Source organism: Paralichthys olivaceus, chromosome 4 (assembly GCF_024713975.1).
Source record: "Paralichthys olivaceus isolate ysfri-2021 chromosome 4, ASM2471397v2, whole genome shotgun sequence".
In the NCBI taxonomy this organism is placed as follows: domain Eukaryota; kingdom Metazoa; phylum Chordata; class Actinopteri; order Pleuronectiformes; family Paralichthyidae; genus Paralichthys; species Paralichthys olivaceus.
In genome coordinates this window covers 768,131-794,052 of record NC_091096.1, presented here as the reverse complement: position 1 = coordinate 794,052, position 25,922 = coordinate 768,131, and the positions used below count along the sequence as shown (strand labels likewise).

Sequence of the window (25,922 nt, the reverse complement as noted above, 5' to 3'; positions counted from 1 at the left end):
CAAATTTGTGTGCGTGTGTGTGTGTGTGTGTGTGTGTGTGTGTGTGTGTGTGTGCGTGTGTGCGTGAGTGTGTGTGTGTGTGTGTGTTATATCCAGCAGAGGGCAGCAGAGTTTCACAGTTATACACTGATGAAGATGAACCGTTACATCCTCCACAACTTCTCTTCTCTCCTTCTCTTGTCTCCTCCTCTCCTCCTCTCCTTCTCTCCTTCTCTCCTTCACTCCTCTCCTCCTCTCCTCCTCTCCTTCTCTTCTCTCCTTCTCTTCTCTCCTTCTCTCCTCTCCTGTAGTTTCTTGTCTCACTTGTTTCCAACACAAACTCATAATAAATCTTCACTGTCATATTTTCTCTTTTCCTTCATCCATGCTCTGGTTTTCAGTTTTATTCAGCAGGGGGCGCTGTCCCCTTTTTGACACACACACACACACACACTCACACACACACACACACACACACACACACAGGTTCAACATGTCAGAGAAACGTTGAAGTTAACTGAAGTTCATTAAAATGAAAAGAACGTTGAAACCTCTTTATATACAGTCTATGGTTGAAACGTGTGTTCAGGACGTTCGATGTATTTATGTTTGTAATCGATGGAATTTCTCTTCATGTTTTCTCGTTTTATTTTCAGATCTTTTTCTTATTTCTGGTTTTTACATGATGGTTGTGATTCGTCTGAAATAATGTCGTAAAATAACCGAGTTTAATGTTTAATAAAGTTTTGTGGATTTAAAATCCAGTCGCCAGAGTCTTGGATGTTTCCATTGATCTGCAGCTGTTGATGAAACATCACAGAAGCCTGTGAAGAGTTGAAACGTGAAACCAGGAGAGAAACGTCCCAACAGGCTGAGACTCGTCTGAGACCGATCGGAGAGAACGTGTCTGACTGCTGTGATTTCTCAGGAACAATCTGTTCAGCACCGTGAAGTAAGGTTTCACTGGAACTAGAAGCTCAGAGGTCAGAGGTCACGAAACACAGAGCTGTGGGTCCAGAGGACAGTTTCTGAAGGACACACGTGTTCATACATTTATTTTTTGTATGTAAATATTTAGTTTAGATGTTTTTGTCCGCAGGGTTTGACGACCGGCTCGTGCTCCTTCTCTCAGTGGGGAGATGTCCACATAAATGTGAGGCGAGGCAGGACGGGCCTGTTGTCCCGTCGTCGATGTGGGGGGGGGGGTCACCACTGAGCGGTGCTGACCTCCTGCAGGACAGTTCATGTGTCAGCAGCTTGTGAAGATGATGAAGGTCTGAAGATGAGCTGGAGGCTGGTCCTGGTCGTGAGGGCCCGGTCCAGCGAGGTCCTGGAGGACGTACAGCCGGAGGAAATGGCCCCCGCCGGCCGGCTGGTGTCGAGCCACACGACACAGCTGTTTGACTGAGTCACGTTCATGTTGTTGAGCTGCACCTGTCGTCATCTCCTGATGTTTAACAAAGTTTCATCTGTGGCTCCAGGTTCAGAGGAGGAGGATGAAGATGGCGTCATGGTGGAAGCTGCTGTGGAGGAGGAGCAGCTTCAGGTGAGTGTCTGTCAAAATGTCTGGACACAATCGTTTGGACATTTCCCAGAGTTCACGTCTGAAAACCAGAAAACCAGACGGCTGAAACGAGACCTCACATTCGTGAGTGTGTCTCTGACCTGCTGCCCTCCCCCACTCTGCCTGAATGAATCACTGTGTGTTTGTGTTGATGGCGGAGGAAACACTACGGTGTCAAACTGTGACGAGCAGAAATTCTGCTTCACGTCTACAGACGATGAGTAAATGTTTATGTTCAAAATGACGCTGGAGAAATCTGTTTTTTCCCTCAAAGGACGAAGTGATGTGATTTTATATGAATGTGAGTCCTGACGCAGAACAGACACTTTCTGAAAACTGTTGCAGGAAGTCAGTTTTAAAAATAATCATTATTGTTATTATTGTTATTAATAATTAATCAACACATGAGCTGCAAATACACACAATACAAGTAAGAGAAGTTTGGTTCAGCTGCAGAGCTTTGACCCCTCCGAGCCACAAGATTTATAAAAGACAGATTAACGACAGAATCAGTGACGAGCTGCAGACACGCGATGTTCAGGGTTAACGTCAGAATCAACGGACACTCACGTCCTGTTTCTCTTCAAGTGAGAGGAGGAGGAGGAGGAGGAGGAGGAGGAGGATGAGGAGGAGGAGGAGCAGGAGAGACCTGATGACGACCTGGATGAACGATGCTGATGGTTTTTGTCAGTGGCTGAAGTGGATGAAGCAGCTTCACAGCCACATTAGGGAAAGTTTACGTGTGTGAGTCAGAGCTGTGGAGTCGAGGCTCCTGTAGGTCAAGAGGAAAATAACACGCTGGGCTTTTATCGTGACATCACCTTCAGCTCTGACATCACTTCCTGTTCAGACTGTCAGTGAGCTCAGAGATCAAAGGAGTTTCAAGTAAAATAAAAAAGTGATTAAAACTAAATGTTTGTTCTTTCTTTGTGTGTGTGTGTGTGTGTGTGTGTGTGTGTGTGTGTGAGTGAGTGTGTATATATCCATGAGGCCACTTGTGGTTCTGAACCATCATTGTGCGACATTTGTCGGGTCCGCACACTTTAAATTGTCTTCTTGAAGGTTAAGACTTGGTTTTACTGCCTCTCTCTCTTTAAGGATTTAAATCCATAATAATATCAACATATGTTGTGGATGGGAGTGGGTTGTCCACTAACCAGAAGGTCGATGGTTCGATCCCCGGCTCCTCCGGTGTATACTGACACTGGATGAATGATGTGTGATGGAAAAGACACACTGATGAATGTGTGTGTGAAAGAGTAAATGTGACTGATGAAGTTCGAAATATCAAATAATATGTAAATATTAAGAACTGAAGACGATCTGTAGAGAACTGGGTTCAACTAGAGAATCAGCTGGGAATTCTTTTTCATCACTTGGCTCTGAGCAAACAAAATGAAATGACAAGGAAGTGTGACACTCATCTTTATTTCAAAATTCTGTTTCATCACAGCAGAAGAAACAGATTTTCATCACATCTCATTATACTGAATTCCTAAAGTGAGTGTGTGTGTGTGTGTGTGTGTGTGTGTGTGTGTGTGTGTGTGTGTGAGTGTGTGTGTGTGTGTGTGAGTGTGAGTGTGAGTGTGTGTGTGTGTGTGTGTGTGTGTGTGTGTGTGAGTGTGTGTGTGTGTGTGTGTGTGTGTGAGTGTGTGTGTGTGTTTGAAGGAGTGCCCAGGGTGTGTCAAGACACTGAAGAGCAGATTGAGTAACTGAGCTTTTGTTCTGTTAATCTTTGCACTGAAACGTTTTGGAGGAGTGTCAAATATTTCACATTTCAGCAAGAAATCAGAAATGTTTCCTCCTGTCGGTAAAGTATGTGAATAAAGTTAAACCTAATTTCTCAAAGTGATGATGAGTCAAATCAATCACTAAAAAATAGCAAGTACATTAGAAAAAAATTCTATAAATAAATATAGATTTCAGTGAAATAAAAAAGAAAAACTGAAAAAAAAGAAAAGTAATTAAAAACTTCAAACTGGTCTGTGAATAAGAGTAAAGTGAGAAACCATAAAAAATGGATTTTACAAATTGCTGACAACTTTAAGTTGAAATGAAATCAATCAAGAAAACAAAAAATTATAAATAATACATAAGTTCAGGGAAAAATGGATTGGAAAGATAAATACAAATATTGGCACCTCATGCAGTTTTACTATTACTGCACATACTACAACTACTACTACTACTGCTACTACTACTGCTACTACTACTACTAGTACTGCTACTACTACTACTGCTACTACTACTACTGCTACTACTGCTACTACTACTGCTACTACTGCTACTACTACTACTAGTACTGCTACGACTACTACTACCAATAATAAAAATAATAGTTTACATAAAAGTCAGATATGTCACAAAGCCCCACGCTGACTTAATGTGGAACTGACAGAACTTTATCCACATGTTTTACTACATTTTTATAATCTGATGGTTAAATATTCATGTATATTTGATAAATATGTATTTAATGACCGTTTCGAAATAAAAGCCTCGTAATGAACGGACTCTGCAGCAGTGATGCATTCAGGTGCTGCCCTCTCTCTTGTGTCGTCTCAGTCGCGGTGGCGGTTCAGGTATGTGCAGCACGTTAACACTCATGTCACAGGAATGATTGAACATGAGCAGAGCACAAAGGTCATCTGCTCTTTAAACCGTGGGAAGTGTGGGAAAGAGCTCAGATCAATGACTTTACAGGTGTCGGATGTATGACTGTGCACCTGAATGCAGCTCCACCCGGCCGGGCCTCTGGGTGTGTGTGTGTGTGTGTGTGTGTGTGTGTGTGTGTGTGTGTGTGTGTCCTCCCTCAGCTCAAATACTTCACATAACTGAGTGGATTTCTGTGTCACTGAGTCAAAATGTAAACTGGCAGGAAAAAAGTTGAATTAAAGACTTGACATCTTCAGTCTACTGCTCCTCAGTCTGCACGAACAAAAGAAACTTCAGACAAGTGGTTTTTCGGAGCTCTGGACTCTTTCTGCAGTTTGTCACATGAAGAACGCAGCAGGCCTCGTCCTCAGTATAGAAGAAACTGAGGAGCTGAGTCAGACGAATGAAGGGAGAGCAAAAGAGAAAGTGACCAAACAATATCATCAGTTCTATCAACACATGCTGAAAGAGTTCAAACAGACAGATGCTGAATCATCTGAACTTTTTCAGAGAAGACCGAGAGAAGACATCTGGAATCCTGCAGAGGATGGTAAAAACTTTATGGATTGTCTGACTGACTCAGACATTTGTTCTCACATACACAACATGTCAGGAACACATGAGGAACATGTCAGGAACATGTGAGGAACACGTCGGAAACATGTCAGGAATATATGAGGAACATATCAGGAACATGTGAGGAACATGTCAGGAACACATGAGGAACACGTGAGGAACATGTCAGGAACATGTCAGGAATATGTGAGGAATATATGGGGAACATGTGAGGACCATGTGGGGAACATGTGAGGAACATGTGAGGAAAACGTCGGAAACATGTCAGGAATATGTGGGGAACATGTGAGGACCATGTGGGGAACATGTGAGGACCATGTCAGGAATATGTGAGGAACACGTCGGGAACATGTGAGGAACACGTGAGGAACATGTCAGGAACACGTCGGGAACATGTGAGGAACACGTGAGGAACATGTCAGGAACACGTCGGGAACATGTGAGGAACATGTCAGGAACATGTGAGGAACACGTCAGGAACGTGTCTGTGGTTATTTTCTTTCTCTTGTTCCAAGTGAATTTTCTTGAAGAGTCAAAACGTCGACATTTGAACCAGATGCAGGAAAAATAAAGAGTTGAATCAAAGTAAATTTAGAAAAGAGGAGTTTTTTCATTTCTCTGTGTGAAACAAAGAGAGTTTTCTGTTTTCCACTCCTCCTCCATTCTCCCTCTCCCTCTCCATTCCAACACAGTGAGTCATCGGTGGCAGGAAGCCACGGAGGAACCGTTCAAAATGGAGGAAGAGGGAAACAGCGGAGGAGGAGGATCAAAGGATGAAGGGGGGGGGGCTTCCTTCATCAGACAGGAAACAGATTGAGTCAGAATATCGGGATTATCCTGAGTAACGTGCTCCTTCCTCCTCGTGTCTCACCTTCAGCTGAAACGTTACAAGTGGAAAACCTCACGTGTTTGTGTGTGTTTGTGTTTGTGTGTGTGTTTGTGTGTGTGTGTGTGTGTGTGTGTGTGTGTGTGTGTGTGTGTGTGTGTGTGGGTGTGTTTACTGGGGTGTTTAGAGTAACCACAGATTGTGTACGAAGAGTTATCATGCAAAGTGAAGCTGAGTGGAGAGTTTCTATCTGCTGCATATGTGTGTACGTGTGTGTACGTGTGTGTGTGTGTGTGTCTCTGTGTGTGTGTGTGTCTCTGTGTGTGTGTGTGTGTGTGTGTGTGTGTGTGTGTGTGTGTGTGTGTGTGTGTGTGTTTGTGTGTTTGTGAATGTGTGTGAATGTGTGTGGGTCGCGGCTGACAACCACAGCTTCCGATTAGCAATTGGTTTGTGAGGTCACCTCTTGCAGAGATGTTGTGTTGTTGTTGAGCTCAGTGTGTGTGTGGTGTTGTTGAGCTCAGTGTGTGTGTGTGTGGTGTTGTTGAGCTCAGTGTGTGTGTGTGTGTGTGTGTGGTGTTGTTGAGCTCAGTGTGTGTGTGTGTGGTGACGTTGTTGAGTTGTGTTATCACAGTGTGGTGGAACATCAGCAGATAGAGTCTGACACAGTTCACAGTCAATGAAACATCAACAACAACAACAGTCATCAGCAGTTCAGCCATTGTGATGTCATCACGCAGAGCGACGATCACTCAGAGAGTGAGCGGAGGTCGACATCGCACGCACAGGAAGTGGTTGACCAATCACAACTGGACCAGATGACCAATCAGAGCTTTTTCTCTTAAAGAGACAGGAGCTGTTTGTGATGAATATGAACGAGTGAATAAAGTGTGTGACCAGGAACAGAACACACACACACACACACACACACACAGTCTGCTGGCATGTACCAGCAGCTGATTGGCCGCTGAGCTCGGTGACTCACTACATTCTTCAGGTGGATTTACATTTCATTCATTCTGTGGATGTTTCCAACACATCAGACGTTAGATGTCCCATACGTACAGACACAGATGTGGGCGGAGCTCCTACGAGACGCCTGTTTGGTGTCTCTGACGTTCAGACCCACTGTGATGTCATCTCTTAACGCGCGTATACATGGTGGACAAAGCCGGCCCCAAACTGACAACGGGCCCCGAGAACATGTGATTACATTAGCCCACAGTTACGACCCCACAGTCAGAAACTAATGAGGCCCCAGGCCACTAATTATAATCACTTTAGAGGTTTGGTTCACACATCAGGCCCCTCTTTGTGTTTGAGAGGATTCAAACCCTGAAGAGTCTGAATAAAGTTCAGGTCGAGGTTTTTAAAGCCACGTGTGTCACTGATTTAACGACTGGATGAAAATATCAGGACTTCTTTGTGTGTAACCGCTGGAGTCCAACGTTGTGATGATGATGAGAAGGTTCAGAGTTTTTATATCTTCTGTTTGTGCTGAAAGTAAAATCCTCCACTGTTTTCATAATTGAATCTCCTACACAGAGTCAATAACAGAAACATGTAACACAATGACTTCATCTAACGAGGAAACCAAAGTACAGAAGCTCGTGCGACCACAGAAACTCCCATGTTGAATGAATGTGTTAGGTAATAACTGTTTACACAGGTTCCACCCCAGTGTCCCCCACCCCATACGTGACATACCTGTGCTGTTACCTGTCCACATGTACCTGACAGATGATGCCTTCATGGCAACATCAACATCAACATGACGCCCCGGGGCGACCTCATCAGAGTGACATCATCCAAACACAGACACCTCGAAACATGGAGGTCACACAGCAGCCAGCGCTGAACACTGTGATCTGACTCAGTTACATGATTTAAAATCCAGAGTCTCACTCCTGAGAAGCATGTTGCTCATCACTGGATGAAGACGTGACGTCACTCGAAGCTGCTGCAGCTTCACGATAACTCAGCACATTCTACTGCTCACACACGGACAGAGGAGAGAAGTGAGAGTTCTGCAGGAAGGTCTGAAATCTTAAATATGCAGAATCTGTGTGTGAACGTTATTTAACCTGCAGCTTCTGATCTGCTGAGATTTTCTGCATCTGGTTCCTGCTGCATGCAATCGAACCTCGGTCATTAAACTAGTTCTCAGTGAATAAAACCCATTAACCTTGTTTCTATTGATGCTTCTAAATCAGATGAGATGAAATCATTTGAATTGTTCAAGCAGAAAAGATTTGTTTGATTCATTGTGGTTTAAAAGTGAACAAATGTTTTCTTGATATGTTGAAGCAGCGAGAGGTTCAGCTTCTAATCAACAGGAGAATTTAAATTCATGAAAATACAGAGAACAGTTCACAGAGGACAGACACAGGAACTTCTTTGAGACTTTTTTTATTAAAATTATTATTATTATTATTCAATAAATAGCAAATAATGAAATAAATAACTACATAAGACATTTTCAGTGAGTTTCAGCTGTTGGCTTGTGACATGAGGCCTGTCAGTGCAGAGTCAGTGATTAAACCACAGACGAGTTCAAGTTTACTTCACTTCAAGTTTCAGTTTGATCAAGTGTTCACATAGTCTTTCTTTCTTTCTTTCTTTCTTTCTTTCTTTCTCTCTCTGTCGGTGTCCTGTTCCACAGCCTGTGTCCTCCCCCGTTTTCAGGGGGACCTCTGGCGGGGGGAAGCGGGCGCATGGAGCTCCCTCCCCGGCTGCGCCTCTCTGGGCGCACCGCTGTTCTCCAGCTCAGGATCAACTCCAGCTCGGTTCAGTTTTGGTCCCACAGGTTCAGTCTCTGGTGGATTTAGGTGAAACCATGTCCAGGATTCTTAGTTTTCACTTCCCAGCCTGTGGTAAACCAGCAGAGCCACCACGTAGCTGTTCCCGCCGGTGCTCTGCTCCAGAGGTCGGCTGCTCTCGGGGTCCTGAGCGGGCCTTGGGCAGCTGGTGTCGGGGAGGATGTGGTGTGAGGATGGGTCCTTGCAGGTTGTCTGTGGGGAGCTGGAGCTGATCTGCGCGAGCTCCTCCGGGGACTGGAAGGAGAAACCCTGGTACTCGCTGATCGGCGCCTCGACGCTGCTCAGCGGCGCGTCGGCGCACGGCTCCTCGGTGTAGATCTGCCACAGCACCACCAGGCACAGGATCACCAGCCAGCGCTTGGCCTGGCTCTTCTCCGGCGGGGGGAGATGCATGCGGACTTTAGCCGGGTACATTACCCGGGTGCAGCGCTTCTTCGGCCGGATGGGCACGTAGGAGCGCACGGCGGTGGCCTGAGCCGGAATCCGCTCGAAGGTGAAGACCTCCGGCTCCGTGCTGCGCGTCGCCGTCCTGGGGAAGGCGAACCTCTCCTGCGGGACCGTCAGGGTGACGCTGTCGGACCGTGAGTACATTTCTCTGAAAGTTTCTGTTGCTCTGGTTCTCTGTTCTCCTCTCGGAGCTTTGCGTAAAGTCAGATGTGTGTGAAAGAGCCGAGAGCTGAGGTTTTATATCTTCTACTTCAGGTTGTGAGTTCGACGCCCAGACTCCCAGGCCACTCCCTTATTGCTCAAGAGGAAAGAGAAGCTCCAGATTTGCATATTTGAATGTTTGTTGATCAGAGAAGAGCTGAGTCAGCAGAAGACACAGGAGCAGAGAGTCAAACATCTGGAGACGTGAAGCTCTCACACGTTGATAGAAGAAGCTTCGTGTTTCATTCTGACACTCACTCAAATGTTTCCCTTCAAAATAAAACGCTCCAGAACAAGAGGAAGGAAGTTTGTTCATGTTCATCTCAATCACTTCTGTTGTTATTCTGAAAGAATTTCATTAAGCCGAAAGATTTCAAAGTGATTTTTAAAGAACTTGTGATGAAAACTTCCAGATGGAACCAGTAAAAGTTTCCGAGAAGCTACAGACAAACATTGTGTGGAACCAGGTCTGACCCTACAGCACGTTCCATCCACGCTCATGAGTTTACAATTAAAACCTTCCAATGCATTCAGTATGATCTCATGTTTTTCTCTGCAGATGACGAAGATGACGAAGATGATGAAGATGACGAGGTCACACTGATCTCATGTCATTCAGAGGAAACGTCAGGTTTCAGTTTAGTGTCAACACAGACCACACAACATGTGATCAGTGGAAACACACAACCACCCGAGTGTCATACATCACACTGACCTGTGTAATGTGGGCAGTCCACGAGACTTCCTTCCTGAAACACACACACACACACACACACACACTGTGACCTTTGACCTCTGACCACTGAAATCCACATCTCGAAACATGAGGAGGAAAATTCTAAAAATAAATCCTGTTGCATAAAAATGGATGTTGAATGGGGACTTTTAGTGTTTGTTCATTACGATGGAATCACCGGACGATGTGACCAAGAAGAAAAACTTTGTGAGTGAGCGAGTGAATGAGTGTGTGTGAGAGAGAATATCCTCCTGCTCCTCCTCCTCCTCCTCCTCCTCCTCCTCACTACAGTCTGGACAGGATCCCTTCAGTCTTCAGTCCTCTGAAGTAAACCTGATAAACTGCTTTGTTTTCACTGCAGAGTTTGTGCAACTTCAACAGCTCTGAGAGAAAAACAGGTTTAGTGTTGAAAGAGCCGGTTTGACTGAAAATAGGAACAAACGCTCATCGTTTGATATTTTTAGCTCCGAACACAATGAACTGTCACAGAGCCGTGAAGTTTAGAATTTCTATGAGACAGTGGTGACCTTTTCCTTATGTCACATAATCGAGGCCAACGTACTTCAGGATATAATGAATCCGTGTCATCCATCACACTGACCTGTGGAATGTAGGCTCTTCATGAGACGTTTCCAGAGTAATTGAAGGAATAAGAAACGTCAAAAGAGAAGAGAGCAAAGTTACAGGATCAAGATGATTTAAAAATGCAACAAGTCAAATTTAACTGTTTATTGTGTTTGATCTATTTTTGGTAAATAAATTACACAAAACACACGACAACATACTCCGAGTTTTTAGTGTCTGTGTCATTTAGTTTTTGTTGCTGCAGTGTTGCTCCGTCTCTCGGTGTCAGTCCGGACTGAAGTTAAACTTGTCTTCGCCTCCTGAATATTTAAAATACCTTTAACGTGTTTCATATTCTTTTGTTTCACCGTGACCTTCAGCAGAAAGAATCTGAAGCATCTGAACCTGCAGCAGGACAACGACGCGTTTTTAAAAATAAGTATGTAAAGTATTTACATATAAAGTATTTAGATATAAAGTATGTAAATATAAAGTATTTAAATATAAAGTATTTAAGTATAAAGTATTTAAAGATAAAGTATTTAAAGATAAAGTAAAGGGTAAAGAAACAACATTCTGTACAGTTTGGATGAAACACACCAGTGAGAACATTGTTAGGATTCATTTCTTTTCTATAGATGCTTCACCTGAATCTTTCACGCTGGACCTGTAACTTTCACTTCACCTGTTGCAGAAACACGAATGCGTAACATTCCATCTTTGACTCATCACATTCTCTAAATGTTTTCAGGGGTTTTTCTTTTCAGTTGAATTTCCCCTCGTCGAGGTGAACACAGGTTCTGTCCTCGACAAGCTCACACAGGTCAAACAGCGGAGGAGCTGCAGCGTGAAGTCATGATGTGAAACCAGTTACATCAGAAACGTTTCTCAGGAACCAGATAAATGTTTCTTACAACAGAAGATCAGTCGGAATCACTGTGTCACCGGTTTACTGCAGAGATCTTAAAGAGGAAAATTATTCATGCTGAATATAATGAGAGTGGGTGACATGACACACACACACATATACGTATACACACACACACGTATACACACTCAGACACACACACACACATACGTATACACACACACACGTATACACACTCAAACACACACACACACACATACGTATACACACTCAGACACACACACACACATACGTATACACACACACATACGTACACACACTCAGACACACACACACACATACGTATACACACTCAGACACACACACACACATATACGTATACACACACACACATACGTATACACACTCAGACACACACACACACACATATACACACACACATACGTATACACACTCAGACACACACACACACACATATACACACACACATACGTATACACACTCAGACACACACACACACATACGTATACACACTCAGACACACACACACACACACACACACACATACGTATACACACATACGTATACACACACACACATACGTATACACACATACGTATACACACACACACATACGTATACACACTCAGACACACACACACACATACGTATACACACACACACACACACACACACACACACATACGTATACACACATACGTATACACACACACACATACGTATACACACATACGTATACACACACACACATACGTATCCACACTCAGACACACACACACACATACGTATACACACACACACACACACACACACACATACGTATACACACATACGTATACACACACACACACACATACGTATACACACATACGTATACACACACACACATACGTATACACACTCAGACACACACACACATACGTATACACACTCAGACACACACACACACACATACGTATACACACACACACACACACACATATACACACAGACACGTATACACACACACATACGTATACACACACACACACGTACACACACACACACACATACGTATACACACACACACACACACACATATACACACAGACACGTATACACACACACACATACGTATACACACACACACACGTACACACACACACACACATACGTATACACACTCAGACTTGAAGTATTGGCGACACCGCCCCCCCATGATTTTCAGTGGTACTGCTCCTTGTCGTCTGTTTTGTTCGTATCGGTACATTTTCCGTTTGACGTCTTCGATACTTTGGTTTATGAATTAACTGCAAAAAAATGGAAACATGTTCACGAGAAAGACTCAAAGACGTGTCACAGTCTCTTCATCGACCAGAAACATGTTGACTTTAAAGTCAAGAGGAGAAAATAAAATGTCCGACAGATTTCTGGACGTATTTGTTTGCTAAGTTGAAGAACACGAGAGACAATATTCCAGCTGAACATCAACATGTGTCACAAACTCTTTGTCTGATGACGGTGATGCACCTTGACGTTGGTCGCCACCAGAGGAACTCTTCATTTTGTTCTTTTATGGATTTCATGATTCATCGTACATTTCTCACATTTAAACCAAACGTAACGTGAACCACACAGGGGGCAGGTCTGAAGACGGTCGTGTGAATTGTCTCAGTCCGGCTCTGTGGATTGTTTTATAAACTACAGAACGGTTTGGGGACAAACTCCAGAGGTTCACGTGTAGAACTGTGGATATCGAGTCACATCCAGAGTGAACGTGTTATTTTCCACTCCGACAGTAACCGAGGTGACTGATTCTGTCCCACGTCTGTAAAAACTCTGGTGTGTCATTTTACCGTCACTAATCTTCTGTCTCACTCTCGGGTGAGACCTGAGGTGAAATGACCTCGAAGGTCGGTCGGCTGATCCTCAGAACTTCCACTCGTTTACACTCGGTCGTATTTTTCCACTTTTACTGTCAAAGATGAGACGACTTCATCCGAGAAAACAAAACTCTTATTTTCTCTTCAGCTGTTTGAGTCATGTGGTCGGGTTAAATTAAACATATCGAGTGTTCACTTTCTCTGCGTTACGGTAATTCTGACTGATCCTGCCAACAACACACACACAGACACACACACACACACACACACACACACACACACACTGTTCATGGCGTCCGTGTGGTGTGGGTCACTCTTGTGTGATAATTCTGATCAAAGACAGCTCTGATTGGCCGTGCCGGCTCGTCGCTGGCTTGTTGCCATGTGAACCGGCCTACGTGCCGGAGAAGGGAGCATCCAGCGGGGGGGGGGGGGGGGGGGGGGGGGGGTCCACACGCCTCCAGAACCAGATCACATGTTGTTTTTTTGTGTTGATTTCAGCCTGAATAAATGAATGTAACTTCTGACGTGTGTATAAAGTTTGTTTCTTCACATTTGACCAGACTGCTCTTTTAAATACGTTTGAGGATGAACTCAAATGTACAGAAACAAAAAGCTGTTTTATATTTCCTGTCCTGCAGCGACTGAACCCAGACACAGTCCTGAGGGCGATTCTGTCCCCTCGCCTCCTCCTGACCAATTCCAGATGTTTGCAGTTGTGTTTCACACCTCGGCCCGACAGCAAACCAAACAGAGGATTCCTGGCAGCACCGGCCCCTCGTGCCCCCGCGGCTCCCCGACGTCCACTGCTCATCTCACATAGGAAAACACCCTCAGGAGATTTTATGTCTCGCTGCTGCTGCCGTGACTGGTTTTCATTTCCCTTCTTCCTGTAACCGCCGGACTCTGGCTGGAAAAACCCAGAGGTCTCTGAATTTGAAGAAGTTTGATGATCTGCTCTGACAAAACATTTCCTGAAAGTAAAACATGTTGATGCAACAAGTTCCTTTATAAACTCATGACTCAGGAAATCAGGAGGTCTCAGAGAGGAGAGGGAGATTTTAAATTCTGCTCTTGAATCACTGAGACGGACCAAACTTTATATTTACAGCTGTAATAACAGACAGTGTGAGTTTGAATCAGCTGCAGTCACTTGTTCCTGTGACAAATGTGTTTCAAGAAAACTCCGTCATGTTTTCATTGTGACGTCAGTTCAGTGTTTGTTCTGCAGCGCCTCAGTTTGTATGAATACAAAATTAAAAAATAATAGAAAAATAGAAAAAAGAAGATGGAATTGTTTTATCAAGACGTTTGATAGATGAAATAAAAGAAACCGCAGTAATACAAAGGGAGAATGAACAAACACAGGTCTTCATTTAGAATTTTCAAATCTGCTGAATGTAGAAATTATGTCCAATCATTTTCCTTCTCTTGTCTCAGGTCTCTGTGGCAGCAGGTTGTTCCAGCTCCCCCTGGTGGTGGGTCCCCAGGCCTGATGGGATATGTAGTCCCTCCAGTGAGTCGTGGTTATACCCTGGAGTCTCCTCTCAGCTGGGGGGGGGCTCAGATGAAAACCTACAGTGGAAGGTGTCCAGCAGGATCCTGATCAGCTTTCAGACCTTCACTCAACTAATCTAATCTGGAATGTTCTGTGAGAACACAAATGTCTGAGTTTGTTACTCTGGACAATCTCCAGAGTTTTCCTGACAGTCTCCAAACCTCTGACGATCGTTCAGAGAGGAGGAGACCTCATTCCTCTCCTGATGAAAACCTCCTGGTCCATCAACGCTGAGGGAATCACCAGGAAAAGACTACGACCCCCATCACCCCTAATGTCTTCTTCACATCACTAAGCTCATTCTGTTGTTTCTGTTCAGACAGAGAGCCCCCTAGTGGCAGAAGACTGCATATTTATACTTTAAAAAAATGTGACGTGTGTTCGAAAACACTTTTGACTTCACTTAAATGTCAAACCACCAGATTAAGTTTCATCTAAAAATAATTAAACAGAAGCATGAAAACATTATCCCTCATTAGTTTTCAATGCAGATATTGCACGTGTTTCCGTTGGCCATGTTTCCTTATTGTTATTTTGTTACACCAAGTGGATGCTGATGTCATTTATTACAACAATATGTAAATATTTGTTAGTAATAAACAAGTGCAACTGAAAAACTCAGAGAATTATCTTTAAACGTATAATAACATTTGTGAGTCTGACGCGATGATTCACTGATGGAACCAGTAAAGAAAATCCCAGTAAAGAAAACAGCTTGACCTTTGGCTCCAGCTGACTGAGTGAATCTGACGATCATAAGAGGAAATAAAAAGATTCGACAAAGTGAAAATCAAAACTTTTCCCACAGGAGCAGGAAGCACAAATCATCTCAGAGCTGACAACAGGATTCCCCTGTTTACTTAATGAGAGCCGGAGATCATGAATGAGCAACACACCTTCAGACAGATTCCACAGGCGGATCAGGCTCCGAGCCAGCGACTGTTGAACCAGGGCGGAGCCTCTATTGTGTTGTTCTTGGCTCAGGTGGACGAGCTGAAACCCAGAGGGTCTGATTCCCCTGAGGAGGAAACTCACCTGTTGGCCTGTTTACGGCTCTGATGAAGCTGAGCAGCAGCTTCGTCCTCCCTGCAGGTGCAACTTTTCAGTTTCAGCAGGTAGAGCCGGCGTCACTGAGCCGCTGACTGACAGCTGCAGTCTCTGCAGGCGTTTTCTGTGGAAAGCAGGTCGAGGTTTGCAGATGGCGCCGTGCAGCGGCGGCGGCATCGAGCTGACTCTGTTACACCAGCCATAAATAACAAGGGTTCAGATGTCAGCTGTTAGAAAAGAAAAGTGACGCACACAGGTGAAATAAACCTGAGCTGAACTCCCCTCCCCCGAACACACAGGTTTGTTTTTTTCTGTTCCTCAACTTTAAAGTGTAAGTTCATAAAGTTTAAAATGAACACGTTCACAGCTTCTGTTTTTTAACCTCAAACTCACGTCAGAGACGTTCATGAGTTACGTCTCTCGATAAGTTTTGTTTTAGTTCGTAACTCTGGTTAAGCCGCTAATCCAACTCCAAGGTTCATAGCGCCACCTACTGCATGATTTCAGATCAACTCTCAAAGTGAAGTGCTGTAAAATGGATCAACGACGTTCACATGCGTAAAGGTTCAACGACGCTACCAACAGGTGAACAAAATGAAACGCACCGTTACTTTGATTAGAACTACAGATTTCTGTGGGTTTGAAAATATCGTGTAAAAGATTCAACACAGGTCTGAAGTTTGAAAGTTACAGATTGAACCTTTGAGTCATCAACACAGTCGGTAAATTTCAATCAAACGAAACTTGTTTTTCTTAATATGGATATGCAATCTTTCTGTTTGTCTTTCGATATGATGTCACACACACACACACACACACACAGGAGCGCTGATAGAAACTGACAGTCCTGCTCATTAACCTGTCCGTCCGCTCTGCGCAGACGTTACGTCTTTTTCTTCTTCCTCAAACACTTGAGTCACTTCACAGTCACTCAGGCAGAATCTCCTCCACCTGTGGTTTTCATCTATATAAGGACCCAGCGGCTCTGAGGTGTGTTTACTGTCATCAGCTGAGTGTTCATCTGTAACAAACTGTCACTGAGCACTTTGCTGTCGTACAAAGTAAATGGAATTGAATTCAAGTGTTTTAGTGAAGGCTCTGCCCGGCAGGTCTCTTTAGAAAAAGAGATTTTACTTCATGACATATTTTGGAATTATATTGTTAATAAGCACTATGCATCTCTTAAAGGTCTTTCAGTACTTTGAGCTTAAATATGAATATGAATCACTTACTTGTTCTTATAATAACATGATATGCATTGCCACAAATACTTGTTATAGTATATTTCTTATATTATTGAGTTCACTTGTTATTTTTCAGTTTTCTTGGCAACATGAATATTAAAGTAATGCTGCAGCAGTCGGATCAGCTGTTTGTCACATCTTCACACACATTCACCTGAAACCAGCCAGTGTGTGTTTGTTTTCTCCACCTGCATGAAGTCGGGATTAACTCGTCTCTCTGAGTCATTCCCTCAGTCCAAACACCACTCGCCTCAAAGTCACCTCCCACTTCTCCTCCTCCAACCGGAGCGCCGGTTGATCGTCGACAGAGGCGGCGTTGTTGGGTTTCAGAGCAGAGTGGGTTGCACCATGAACTCATCGTCTGATAATACAGAGTTTATACTGCACACCAGTGGCTGAATTAATATTCACATACATGCTGAAACCTTACTGAAGTAAAAGTACATGATCAGAAGTGTGTGAGTGGATTATTGTTCCTGATGCATCAACGTGTGAGAAGCTCTTTAATGTCGTCGCAGCTCAAGATGATTATATAAGATGAAGGTCTAGTAGTCAAATAAAGGTGCTGCAGTGAAAAAGTGTAATATTTGACTCTGACGTGTGGTGGAGTAGTTGTATAATGTGGCAGAAAGTAGAAGTACTCGACTAAAGTACGTGCACAATACTTGATGAAATGTTTTAGTTGCACACACAGAAACACACAGAAATACTTTTGTGACTGATTTATTAAACTTTACAAAATGTGAATCCAGATATTAAACACATCCCACATTTGCTGTTTCATTGACTTGCTCAGTAAAAAAAACCAAAAAAACGTGTTTTTGCAGAAAATGACATTAAAAGTTTGTTTTTGTGCTCAAGAAATTCTGGTGTGAATTCAGTCCTTTCTGAAAAAAGAGCACAGAGTCGTCAGCGTATCGATGAACACAGCGACGTCACTTTGAGGACTTCAGCTTCGCTCTGGGAGAAAAATCCCCCGAGCACCAGCGTGGTCTCATGTTCTGGATCAACAACATTACAAGAACCCGCCTGCACAGGGATCACAGGTCAGAGGTCAACTCCAACTCTACAGTATTTGTGCAAACCACTGATGGAAGCGAATCATGGAGTCATTTAAACCGACTCGTCAGTTCCAGCCTCATCATCGTAACTCGGACGTCGTGTGAGAGCGTGAAACAAAGAGTTTGCAGATCCTGCTCTGGAATCAGTTTACCATCGGTCTGATACTTCTTCTACTCCTGTTTCCTGGCACCGCCTCCATCACGCCACCACGCACTCCACCTGAGCATCTGACGCTCCGCCCACAGTCTGGACCCTCCAGGGCTCCTCCCCCGTCCGCCCCCAATCTACCCCTGTGCTCCCCTCACCTTCCTGGGGATGACACATCGCCAGGTCTGGGCACTGGTTCTGGAGCTCTGCAAGGACGGAAGAACTCACAGGTAAGTTTAACCTTGAGAACTTTCAGGAATTTTATTACATTTTTATCAAGTAATGAAAAACGCTGATGATCGGAAATTAGTATTCAACCCAAACTTAAAGGTGCATTATATCACTTTTAATTTCTCCAAAGGTTCTGCACAGCTGCTGGAGACTGGTTCTCAGGCTGCTCTGGGGGACGCTGGCTTCACTGTCCGGTTCACTGTCAGCCTGTAAGTGGTTAATGTGTGTGCAGACATACCTGTGCAGGTGTACGTCTCCTCGGTGTAGATCTGCAGGAAGACGAGTGCAGAGAGGAGCAGGAGCCAGCGGCGGGCCTGGTCAGGGGCCTCCCTCAGCGGGGGCCTCCTGCTCCGGGAGGCCGGATACAGGACACGGCGCGGCCGGCGTGACCGTGGAGGAGAGGGACGCAGGGAGGAGGAGGTGGAGGAAGATGTGGAGGAGGTGGAGAGGTTAGTGGTTGCCTCCAAAGGCCCCAGGGCCACAGGGGCCGGTCTGCAGGAGGAGGACGAGGACATGACTGATGCTTCTGGATCTTCTCGTCGCGCCCACTCGTCTTTCTTTTCACCCTCTCGGCTGTTTTTGTTTCTTCTGCTGCTCTGGACCTGAACTGTTCGGTCTGATCTGCTTCTCTCGTCTCATCAGCTGTGAAACTCTTCAGTTTTCTCTTTCTCTCTCTGAAAGTCTCTCCATCACTTCTCTACCGCTACATTCTGCACACACACTGTTTAAATATGTTCACAGTAGGTGTTGTCAGCTTGCCTGTGGCCAGGTAGATCCCGCCCACCTCTGGAATTATTGTTGGTGTGAGTTAAAATTATTTTTAGATGCACGCAAACTTCTCCCCCCCACTAAGAAAACTCCTCCAGCTCCTTCTCTTCTGTCTGCACAGTGTCTCCGAGCTGTGGAGGAATCTCAGCTGCAGCTGCACGACGGACGGACGGACGCACGGGGAGGTGGAGGGTTCCTGGTCCAGTCCATCGCTCTGCATCATCAGTTTACGCAGAAAATGTGGACAAATCTATCCCAGAAAGCCAAAACCTGCAGGTTACATGTTGAACATCTCTACTTAATAAGCCCGCAGGCCCCGTGGGGAGAGATGTGTCTCTAAAGAAGATTTATTAAAGATGCAGCGTTCACATGGAGAGAAGCCCTGAGGTGAATCCAACACACACACACTGACTGATGGTTTCATCTTTGATGTGAAATCAGATTCCAAATACCGAAACGTCTCAAAATGCCAAAAGCTAAGAAAAGGAAAGTGTGTACATGCTGTTACACATCGTACTCTTGTTGGAGAAAGGCCTCGCCAGGAGGCTGTGTGTAAAGATGGACGACATGACAGCTATTTAAAGAAACAAGCCAAACCATCTTGATCGCCCCCTGGTGGCTGGCTAACCCTAACCCTAACCCTCCTCCATGTTAACATTGAAAGCTTTGTTAGAATTTGATGATATGACAAAAAGCATGAGACTGGCTCCTGATTGGTCGGGACGTCGATACCACAGCTCCCAGTGTCTTTATATACAGTCAGTGATGGTCTTTATATACAGTCAGTGATCGTCTTTATATACAGTCAGTGATCATCTTTATATACAGTCAGTGATCGTCTTTATATACAGTCAGTGATCATCTTTATATACAGTCAGTGATCATTTTAATATACAGTCAGTGTCTTTATATACAGTCAGTGATCGTCTTTATATACAGTCAGTGATCATCTTTATATACAGTCAGTGATGGTCTTTATATACAGTCAGTGATCATCTTTATATACAGTCAGTGATCATCTTTATATACAGTGAGTGATCGTCTTTATATACAGTCAGTGTCTTTATATACAGTCAGTGATCGTCTGTATATACAGTCAGTGATGGTCTTTATATACAGTCAGTGATCATCTTTATATACAGTCAGTGATCATCTTTATATACAGTCAGTGATGGTCTTTATATACAGTCAGTGATCATCTTTATATACAGTCAGTGATCGTCTTTATATACAGTCAGTGATCATCTTTATATACAGTCAGTGATCATTTTAATATACAGTCAGTGTCTTTATATACAGTCAGTGATCGTCTTTATATACAGTCAGTGATCATCTTTATATACAGTCAGTGATGGTCTTTATATACAGTCAGTGTCTTTATATACAGTCAGTGATCGTCTTTATATACAGTCAGTGATCATCTTTATATACAGTCAGTGATCGTCTTTATATACAGTCAGTGATCATCTTTATATACAGTCAGTGATCGTCTTTATATACAGTCAGTGATCATCTTTATATACAGTCAGTGATCGTCTTTATATACAGTCAGTGATCATCTTTATATACAGTCAGTGATCATTTTAATATACAGTCAGTGTCTTTATATACAGTCAGTGTCTTTATATACAGTCAGTGATCATCTTTATATACAGTCAGTGATCGTCTGTATATACAGTCAGTGATCGTCTTTATATACAGTCAGTGATGGTCTTTATATACAGTCAGTGATCATCTTTATATACAGTCAGTGATCATCTTTATATACAGTCAGTGATGGTCTGTATATACAGTCAGTGATCGTCTTTATATACAGTCAGTGATGGTCTTTATATACAGTCAGTGATGGTCTTTATATACAGTCAGTGATCATCTTTATATACAGTCAGTGATGGTCTTTATATACAGTCAGTGTCTTTATATACAGTCAGTGATCATCTTTATATACAGTCAGTGATCGTCTGTATATACAGTCAGTGATCATCTTTATATACAGTCAGTGATGGTCTTTATATACAGTCAGTGTCTTTATATACAGTCAGTGATGGTCTTTATATACAGTCAGTGATCATCTTTATATACAGTCAGTGATGGTCTTTATATACAGTCAGTGATCATCTTTATATACAGTCAGTGATCATCTTTATATACAGTCAGTGATCGTCTTTATATACAGTCAGTGATCATCTTTATATACAGTCAGTGATCGTCTTTATATACAGTCAGTGATCATCTTTATATACAGTCAGTGATCGTCTTTATATACAGTCAGTGATCATCTTTATATACAGTCAGTGATCATTTTAATATACAGTCAGTGTCTTTATATACAGTCAGTGATCGTCTTTATATACAGTCAGTGATCATCTTTATATACAGTCAGTGATCGTCTGTATATACAGTCAGTGATCGTCTTTATATACAGTCAGTGATGGTCTTTATATACAGTCAGTGATCATCTTTATATACAGTCAGTGATGGTCTGTATATACAGTCAGTGATCATCTTTATATACAGTCAGTGATGGTCTTTATATACAGTCAGTGATCATCTTTATATACAGTCAGTGATCGTCTGTATATACAGTCAGTGATCATCTTTATATACAGTCAGTGATCGTCTGTATATACAGTCAGTGATCATCTTTATATACAGTCAGTGATGGTCTTTATATACAGTCAGTGTCTTTATATACAGTCAGTGATCATCTTTATATACAGTCAGTGATCATCTTTATATACAGTCAGTGATCGTCTTTATATACAGTCAGTGATCATCTTTATATACAGTCAGTGATGGTCTTTCAGTCTGTTGGTACGATTTGTTTTAAGTAAGTAAATAATCAGTCTCTCTAAGAATTCACCTTTGCAGTAAAGCCGAATGTCAAAATTAAGTTTAAAAATACAAAGACTTGATTTTATGAAACAGCCGACATGTTTATATGTCAAATATACGTGTTACCAGATTTTCTGTCCATGTAACAAGTTGTCAACTTAAGTAAACAGTTGAAACTGAAGTCATCAGTAAAATGTTCTGATGTCTTCAGTCCAACATCCACTCCCAGTGTCAGATATGTGTTTTTTCTAATATTTATTAGAGCAGATTCTTTGACAGTAAATCTCACAGAACTTTCCATAAACAATTAATGTTAATATGAAGGGATTAGAGACACAGAGACACTTGACAGGTTTCACATTCACCGTCAATCATCCCATTAAAGGCTTACGGCGTCTTCACTGTGCCAAGTGTAATGTAACAGTAGATCATCTTTCTAAGTAAATGTCCAACGCAGTTATAATTTCCACCCAGTTCACAGATTTTAGTCTTTGGGCTCATCGCTCCGAGGCTGAATGAAGCTTTACTCAGATGAGCACAATCATTTTGGGGCTAATAACATAAGAAGTCTGAGAATATACAAATTAACCCCCCCCCACCACCACCACTACCACACACACACACACACACACACACATTGCTAAGAATCAATTATAGTCTGTTTATAACAATGTGCGTAGACAAGTATAGAAACCTGTCTTCTATGTACTGACCAGCAGGAGGCGATTCCTCTGGTAGTTTCTATAGAAAATGTCTCTACTTCTCATTCACCCCCGCTGTAATAAGGAACGCTACAGGAGGTCGTTCCTGCTACTATACTATACCTTTATTTTCTAATATGTCTTTTTATGATGTCATTAGTTTACCTGCTGCTATGACAACTTAATTTCCCACATGGGGGATTAATAAAGTCATCTATCTATCTAAACTTTGTCCTCAGGAGTTTTTGTCTCAGTCTCTAGTTTCAAGTCGTCTTCAAACAGCTGATGTTCATTTAGAGGTCACCAACCTTTGTGAAACTGAGAGCTTCTTCATGCGTACTGAGTCATACGAAGGACTACCAGTTAGATCCACTCTTCTGAAATAACACATTTGCTCAGTTTGCTTTTAGTTATATATTATTATTAATGATTCTCATCTATGTGAAGACACTGATCACGTTCATGATTTCTCACAGTAATTATCAACTTTATTTCTATTAATCTCAGCAAGTGTTTGAATTTCAGACGATCACTTCTTCAACATTTCATCAGACAAATGTCCCATTTTCACGAGCCACCGACCGACCGTTAACAAATCATAGTCAAGAGTCAACTTCAGAATGAGAATAAACATTTGACAGTATAAAAGTAAATAATTTAATTTAATTAGAAACAGATCAGATTTTAGACGCAGCTCACTGGTGAGTTGTGTTATTTTTAGAACAGGCCTGCGGGCGACTCATGTGGTCATTGGGGGCGGGCACCAGGTAGGTGACCCCTGATTTAGAGTCAAACAGACCAGAAAGCTCCGGATGGATTGGGGGTGGATACCACAGTGTGATTGACAGCTAGTACCGTCCAATAGGTGGCAGGTGTAGGTGGGCGCGTCCTCCTGCTGTCAGTCAGGCTCCACCCCCTCGCACCTCCAAATATGAGCTGTTCCCCAATTCAGAGGCTTCAAGACCATAAAGACGACCGCGTTACTGGGCCAGGTGCAGTGTGTCATATACCCTCCTCCTCCATGTTAGCAGGTGGGACATGAACCAAACTAAAACTCAAAGTAGAAGTTAAATGAATGTTTGTAAAGATGTTTCTGTCGTTTCAGCTCGTTCTTATCTCACTGATGTTTGTTCAAGTGTTTCTCATCAGTTTGGTTTAATTAGTTATTTGATGATATGAAAACAGGGTGGAGACGTGATGATTGACAGGTGAGACTGACTCCTGATTGGTTGAGAACATTTATCGGCCAGACTGAACGACAGCGGCTCCATCCCCAGATCCCTGCTGCATAGACTGAGCCCAGAGGAAGCCAAGAGCACGAGACAGCAGCGATTGTATGAGATGTTTCAGCTTCATCAACCGAAAGAAGTGGAGACGTGTCGTCCATCTTTATTTTCAGTTTAGATTCTCACAATCTCTCAACCACAACCTGTAAGTGCACGACCATTAACAAATGTTTCTTTATTCAGCCAAGAAAACTTTGCCCGTGGACAAAATCCAGCCGGCGATTATTTTTGTCACCACAACATAATTAGAAAAACAAATCATGGATATATGAGGTAACGTCAGGGAGACACGTTTTGTCGTTAGGCTGCAGCTCATCGCCTCGCGTGTTGTTTTTCCTCGTGTCTCCTCAGGCCTCGACCACAGACACTCTCCCTAAAACTCCAGGAATGTTCTTGAGTCGCTTTGATCACCTGCCTGCACGCAACGCACACACACACACACACACACACACACACACACACACACACACACACAGCGAGCAGCATACTGTATATCTTCATAACATTACATTATGTGGTGATGTACAGTAATGTAAGTCTCACAAAGTGCTGCCATGCAAAGCACAGACACACTGGATTACAATTAACGCTAGATTACTCTGAATATTAACACACACACACACAAACACACGCACGATATCGAAACAAGACAACAACATCCTCTCACACAACAGATCCACTTCTCCAGATGTGTCAGGTTGTGATACTTGTACCACTTCAGTATCTGAAGGATGAAGGTTTCCTGACTCTGGTTTGTGAATTCGGAGCCTTATTTCTCTTATATCTCAGGTTTATGTGGGTTTTTTAAACGCAGCTAAAAAAAGACAATGAATTCTTTTCCATGGCCAGCAGAGGAGTTTTTATGGATGAGTAGATGTGTGTAATCTGCTGCAGCTTGATTGAAGACTGTTGGTGGAGGTATGAGCTCCGATGACTGATGTTCTACTTATTTAGTCTTTGGCAGCGCTGCAGATTGTAAATATGTTTATTTGCCCTTAAGGCCCGAAATGAAAGTGTGAGAAAAGAACAGAACCTTTTTAAATTTACAAACGAGGAACTTTGTCTCCTCAAGCTCTAAAAATAAAAAGTTTCCCACCCTGAAACAAAAAGATTCACAGAATCACAAAAATGAGTTGTTCGAGTTGTCACATGATTTTTGCAGGTTGGTAAATGAGCCGTTAGTTAATCATGTGAAGAGTCAGAGATTTTCTTCATGATCAATAGTTGTTCCTGTTGTCACTGGGGATTTTTTGTATATTGTCTGTATTTGTTTGTATTATCGTGTCTCTTTGAATAAAAGACAAAAACTATTGGACTGAAATAGAACTTTTTGTGATCTGCTTTCTGAAAGTTTCAACCCAACGTTAAAACAAATATTCTTCACTCTGTTGCTGTGGATACGGCAGCTTGGCAACATCAGACCAGAGAATTAGAACGGAGTAACTCTCTCACGGAGTCGAACTGGATCATCTCCATAAAACACATGAGCTAAAATTAACAACAAACGGAGTTGGTTGAAAACTGGTCCAACTCTCTCCCTCGTTAATTAAATGTCATGCGTCTCGACCGTTTGAACTTTCTCCAGTTCCAGAAACCGCAGGTTCACATGAGTCCAAACGCTCGGAGAGGATCTGCTCCGACTGAGACTCAGGGAGTGTCAGAGGTTCAGGCCCTGGCCGAAGGGAACAAATACTTCACTGATGTTTTTATGTCTGAACCTATTTTTTATTAAAGCTACATGTTTTCAGTCTGTTCTGTGAAGGAGAAGCAACCAACGTGAACAAGATACCAAACAGATACTTAACGAGTCATTAAGAAAATCAAAGGTGAATTTAATTTTAGGCAAAGAGCGTAAAACGTGTGATAAACCACAAGTCAGAGCTGATTCAATATAATGTGATGCAGCTACGATTACATATAAATGTGAC

At 42.9% G+C, this 25,922-nt stretch overlaps 1 protein-coding gene and 3 long non-coding RNA genes across 6 annotated transcripts; 2 read left to right on the top strand and 2 right to left on the bottom strand.

Annotated features, from left to right (window-relative positions):
* Positions 1-600: 600 nt before the first annotated feature.
* Positions 601-2,306, bottom strand: LOC138407421 (uncharacterized). Its single transcript, XR_011240828.1, has 2 exons — positions 2,114-2,306; positions 601-1,502 (listed from the first exon to the last, which is right to left on the bottom strand). It is a non-coding gene; the product is annotated as an uncharacterized lncRNA (long non-coding RNA).
* Positions 2,307-7,990: 5,684 nt separating this feature from the next.
* Positions 7,991-10,576, bottom strand: ier3 (immediate early response 3). The gene has a single exon (XM_069522928.1). The coding sequence runs from the start codon at positions 9,005-9,007 to the stop codon at positions 8,447-8,449; it is 561 nt and encodes a 186-aa protein (XP_069379029.1). The 5' UTR covers positions 9,008-10,576; the 3' UTR covers positions 7,991-8,446.
* A 3,573-nt stretch (positions 10,577-14,149) lies between these two features.
* On the top strand, positions 14,150-15,290 carry LOC138407405 (uncharacterized). The gene is made up of 2 exons (XR_011240813.1): positions 14,150-14,243; positions 14,556-15,290. It is a non-coding gene; the product is annotated as an uncharacterized lncRNA (long non-coding RNA).
* Positions 15,291-18,285: 2,995 nt separating this feature from the next.
* On the top strand, positions 18,286-24,488 carry LOC138407377 (uncharacterized). 3 transcript variants are annotated; one of them, XR_011240797.1, is made up of 3 exons: positions 18,286-18,403; positions 18,535-19,207; positions 19,294-22,935. It is a non-coding gene; the product is annotated as an uncharacterized lncRNA (long non-coding RNA). The 3 variants fall into 3 exon arrangements; XR_011240799.1 differs by adding an exon at positions 23,894-24,488 and having other exon boundaries at positions 18,336-18,403; positions 18,535-23,700; XR_011240798.1 differs by adding an exon at positions 23,894-24,488 and having other exon boundaries at positions 18,336-18,403; positions 18,535-23,739.
* The last annotated feature ends 1,434 nt before the right edge of the window (positions 24,489-25,922 follow it).